This window comes from Nelumbo nucifera, chromosome 2, assembly GCF_055504915.1.
Source record: "Nelumbo nucifera cultivar China Antique chromosome 2, China Antique-T2T, whole genome shotgun sequence".
Lineage (NCBI taxonomy): Eukaryota > Viridiplantae > Streptophyta > Magnoliopsida > Proteales > Nelumbonaceae > Nelumbo > Nelumbo nucifera.
The window spans coordinates 30,822,598-30,827,960 of record NC_142650.1 but is presented as its reverse complement, the minus strand read 5'-3'; the positions used below and the strand labels follow the sequence as shown (position 1 = coordinate 30,827,960).

Below are 5,363 nucleotides of genomic sequence, written 5' to 3'. Positions count from 1 at the left end.
CAAATCAGCATTTTCCATATATGTTCAATGTCTTAACATCTTCAAGATGCATATTTACCTCATTTATGGTTAGTAACTTGATATCCCATGACAACCATTATTAGTTTATTACACAGCATAACCAATCAAATGGGCCTAGGCTGGACAACTGTTGGGAATGTTTATTTGACTATGGCATGTTAAAGTGAAAGAAGGGGGAAAATCAACGCCTTCAAGAATCAAAAAATACAGGAAAAGCAAAGATTTATAGCATTGGGTTGAGAATGTCATCTGAAGTTGTGAAGAAGGTAGCCAACATCATCATCATCCAAGCCTTATCCCACATGGAGAAGGTAGACATAGTCAAACTTTTAGGACTGCATGAGAACTGCAGTGCTTGTTTCCTGATCAATTTCACATGTGAGACTAATGGAGTAACTATGGCAATAGTGAATGCAATACCAGTATACCACTCAGATGTGCAATTATTACATCATGACAGAAAATGGAAAAAAAAAAAGACATAAGTTTTACTCACATTTTGAAGACCCAGGTTCTGAAAGAATATCACTTTCATTGCTAAGTGGTTGATGGCTTAATGCTAATAGTTCTAAAAAATGGATATCTTGAGGACAATAAAGATGGCAGCACAATCATTCAAGCTCCATGTCCAATCACAAATAATCAGGGGAAGAAACCCATTTAGACATTAATAATGGATTTAAGGACACCTTAGAAATGCACAATTGCATATAATATGTTTACAGTGGCTTCATTTCATTCACTATTTTAATATCAACTTCTGACATTACCAATCGTGTGCTTCCTTTAACATTATAGGCACCTGATATGGAGAATGACACAAGCATACTGATAACTGCAAAATACAGTTTTCAGCAATGATATCTAACAACCAATCTACAAAAATGATAGGAAAGAAGAATGCAAGACCACATTGACTAACAAATACATTTACTTCTCAATAAAAGATTTAGCAGTTCCCATCCATCGGATAAGCTCAGTTTTATCTTTGTTAATCATATATTCATGCAAGAAAACAGCAAGTTCATCATTTACCCCCCTCGCCTCCAAGAATTCCTGGAGTGCATCCTGAAGATCCTCACTCAATTTCCTGGAAAGAAAATCGAACACCATTCAATTAGAATGCAGAAACTACACCAAACATTCATAAATCATAACGAAGAAAATTAAAATCAAACAATGTCATACTTAAAATTGCGTCCCACGTAAGATCTTGCAGGTATTCCATCACGCTGAAGCATGAAAACTCTCTGAATCTCCAAATAATCCGACCACGCCATGCAGACAAACTCCATCACATCACTACCCTCCCCCTTGGAAATATCAACAATCACATTGATGTGAGGCTGCACATCCTCCCCTTTGGCATCATATCCGGATTTGCGAACAGAAATAGACTCATCAAACATCGTAGCCTCAATCTTAATCTCTCCCTCGTCTTCACATTTACCTCTCAGTCTAATCCACTGTTCCCCCGGCCGGTCCTCCACAATGAACGAATAGACTTCCGTAGCAGGCTTTATTCACAAAAATGATATAGAACTCAGAAGTATGATAGAAGAACATCAACTAATTAATCGATGAACCCAATTCAGTGAGAGATGAGAAAACTGACACCTTTTGGGGACGAGAATATTCGTACTCGTACTGAATTTCAGAGCGAAGCATTCTCAGTATGTTCGCATCGACGGCGGAGTGACGCATCTCATTGATGTAATTTCGTGTGCGCAGGACCTGCTTAACAGAACTACATAAGGGTTTCTCGATTGGATGAGGATTTGGCTGTAGTCTTGAGATTAGGGCTTGAGAGCACGAAGATGAAGATTTGAAGAGGAAAATTCTTCGCGCCACCTGAACAAGGCGGGCCATGAGTCTGTAATTCTTCTGCATGCGCGTGCGAAGGAGGGTTTTAGATTGGGATAATAGCATATAAGGGCAACTTTTAGGTTTAATATCAATAAAAGGAATATATTTAATAAAATTTAAAAAATAGATTAATATTTTAAAAATAATATCTATAAAGAGCAAAAATATTGTTCATTTTCTTCTTCCCATTTATTCATTAGAGCCGCCGCCCGCCGCCCGTCACCACTCACCACCGCCCACCTCCGTCTCCTCCAGCAATATTGCCGAAGGTAGCCGGAGACCCAGAAGTGGCGGAGGCGGTGGTGGCGGTGGCGGCGCTGGTGATTTCTTTGTCCAACGCCGCTACCTCCGCCCACCTACGCCTCCGCTTCCGAAAATATTGCCGGAAATGGGCGGTGGCGGCGGCGGCGGACGGCGGTTCTGATGAATAAATGAGAAGAAGATAAACGGTGTTTTTGCTTTTTATTAATATTATTTTTTAAAAATTAATCTAATTTTAGTATTTTTATTAATATTAAACCCCAAAAGTTACTCTTATATGCTCGAGACCCTTTTAGATTTCAAAGGTGGGGGGCTGTCAATCGGTTTGATGGATCCGATAGAACTGATCCAAACCGATCCGCATTATACAATTGGGTTTTGGGATGGGTTTTCACTGTTTTGAACCGAATAAGACCCGAACCGACTGCATAATTATGTTCATATATTATAAATCTACAATGATATCCCAGAGCCTTTTTGTTTTTTTTTGTACCCAATAGGCAATTCCATTCAGCTCAAATCCACTCAGTTAAAGGTAAGTCTCTTGGAGATGTGATAGTGCCTGTTCGGGAGGGCATTAATGCATCGCCTTCTAGCATTGCAAACCCATACGTATGAAAAGTCGAGAAGCAATATTTGGTGAAAAATCCAATAAGCTCAAAAATACTTACACTGAAATGAGAAATCAACTTTCTGGTGAAATACTTTTTAGAAGTAGATAAGTAATAAGTCAGTGCAGCCAATCAATATTGACGGTGTTGCAAACGATGAAGGATTAGATGAATGCAATAGTTGTAAGCGGGCTTTGTCCTGTGTAACCAATGATTATTTTCCATGCCACTAACAGAATACATGGAATCCACATCTCTCACAGTGGGGCCATGATGAATTCATTACTTGCATGGAATATTATCATTGGTTTTGCAGCCAGCTGAACAGCCATTGCGATCAGTTAATCCAAATTATTTGAAAGCGCGTGCTTAGGAATTGAGATGTTAGCGGAGAGCCATGCGACTCATGGGATTTGTTAAGCAATCTATAATGCAGAAAAGGTACGGTATGGAAAGAGTTTTGATCAATTAAAACTTATTCATGAATTTTGATAAATAACACCTAATTTTGGCTATTACATTTATGAATTTAGTTGACTGGTCAAATGTTTTTTTAATATCTTATCTTTTCCATATCATAGTTGAACCCTAAAAATACATAAGAGTAGACATTTCTTTATATTTTTAAAATTTTAAATAATTAATAATTATTTATATTTTATATATTATTTTTAATAATTTTTATAATATAAAAATAACAATAATTATTTTCAACTAAGGTTGTTCATTAAACTGATGAAATCGACCAACCCAGCCTATACAATCCTACTTGGTTGGTTTTCTAGTATTTTCGGTTGCTTTTGGTTCAACAATTTCCCAACCTGACCAGGTTGGATCAGTTTTGATTTGCCCATTTGTAAATCGACCAAAGTCAAATGACTTTACCATAGATATATATTAATCTTTTATATTTTTAATATATTTTTTTAATGCGGGAAAGTGGAAAATTTCTCATATTTCTTAGTCTAAAATATTTTATATCATAACTTTAATTTTTTAAGTTTAAATATTTTGAACCGATTGGCCAAACCAAAAATCGGCCTAAACCGATACAACCTGAGTAGGCTTGTTTTCACTAATGGTAAATTGGTTTCGGGTGACCAACTCCCCAACCTAACCAAGTCAATTTGGCTGGCCACACAACTTACAATTAAACTGAACCAACCAAACACTCCTAATTTCACCTAAATTAATAATTTATTATCTAATAAATAACAATAGTTTAATCCCTAATAATTATTGAAAATTTATAGAAAAAATGCACAATTATTGAAAATATATTGACAAAGAAAATACAACAAATAACTAATAAAAATACTAAAAATATATTAAATTAGTCAATAAATAGTGTAATCTCAAATAATAGTTTAATCTCTAAAAATATTAATCAATAAAATAATAATAAAAGTACAATAAATTAAATTTAAAAAGTTAAGTAGTAGTAGTTTAATCTCCAATAATTACTGAAAATGTTTTTGTTAAATAACAAAACGAAAATAGGTTTATACATAATTATTGAAAATACATTTATCACAAAAAACAATAAATAATTACTGAAACTATAACAATTATTAATTTTAGTATATATAATATATAATAAATATAGATTAAGATTTTAAAATTATTATTAGTAAATATTAATTTTTTGATAGTTATTTTCTAGAATTATTAATTTCTATAATTGAAATTAGTTCTTTAAAATATTGTTCAGTTATTTAGATAATATTATTTAAATTTTAAAATATTAAATTGAATATTATGTTATAAGTTATAATTATTTTTCTATTTTTATAAATTTTTAAAATTCCTTACATAATTTCATTATTTTAACTATTTAAAAGCTAGTTATGTTAAATATTTCGTTATTTGCAATATTTAGGTATAGAAATATTTAAAAAAATATATAAATATTTAAACTTTTCTGTTATTTCAATTTTATTTATTTTAATTTTATTACATAATATTAAATATTTTATATAATTATTTAACTATTTTAATGCTTTTTATTTAAGATATTTAGTTATTGAAATATTTAAATGATATTTTATTTTTTTAATGTTAAATTTGTATTATTTGAATAACATTTAAATTGAATAAACCGGAAAATCATAACTTATATTATTAGTACATAATTTCATGATGGATTTTGTAAAATACAAAATTATTAATAATTTGACTATTATTAAATCTATTATTTATAGTTATTTTTTGTGTTTTTAATAAATATTTTAATGTTATTATATAATTTTGTTAGAATATTTAATTTAAATAATTTTTTAATTCAAACTTTATTTAGATAGATATAGATAAAAAGTAAAATATAAGAGTATTAATAATATGGCTATTAGTAAATCTATTATAATTATTATTTTGTGTTTTTAATAAATATTTTAATGTTATTATGTAATTTAGTTAGAACATTTAAATAGTTTTTAATTTTTTTAAATCAAACTTTCTTCTCATAGATATAGATAAAAAGTGGGGAAGAGGATAAATAGGACGTAGAGATAATTTAGGAGTAAGTGGAGAATAGTGTGGGGGTAGCTTAGGAGAAATTTTAGGAGAGGATATTATTTAGGTTATTGGGAACGTGTGTGTGTGAGA

The 5,363-nt window shown here is 31.2% G+C and overlaps 1 protein-coding gene across 1 annotated transcript; it reads right to left on the bottom strand.

Moving 5' to 3' along the window:
* Positions 1 to 668: 668 nt before the first annotated feature.
* On the bottom strand, positions 669 to 2,094 carry LOC104603354 (uncharacterized protein At2g39795, mitochondrial). The gene is made up of 3 exons (XM_010267370.3): positions 1,639 to 2,094; positions 1,210 to 1,538; positions 669 to 1,111 (listed from the first exon to the last, which is right to left on the bottom strand). Exons 1-3 carry the CDS (start codon positions 1,948 to 1,950, stop codon positions 952 to 954), a joined length of 801 nt encoding a protein of 266 aa, XP_010265672.1. The 5' UTR covers positions 1,951 to 2,094; the 3' UTR covers positions 669 to 951.
* Between the last annotated feature and the right edge of the window lie 3,269 nt (positions 2,095 to 5,363).

Excerpts from the sequence above, each read along its gene's own strand:
- LOC104603354 (XM_010267370.3), bottom strand. The coding sequence starts at position 1,950 with ATGCTATTATCCCAATCTAAAACCCTCCTTCGCACGCGCATGCAGAAG. Across the intron at positions 1,539-1,638 it reads AATATTCTCGTCCCCAAAAG|CCTGCTACGGAAGTCTATTC; the intron begins GTGTCAGTTTTC and ends TTGTGAATAAAG. Across the intron at positions 1,112-1,209 it reads TACGTGGGACGCAATTTTAA|GAAATTGAGTGAGGATCTTC; the intron begins GTATGACATTGT and ends TTTTCTTTCCAG.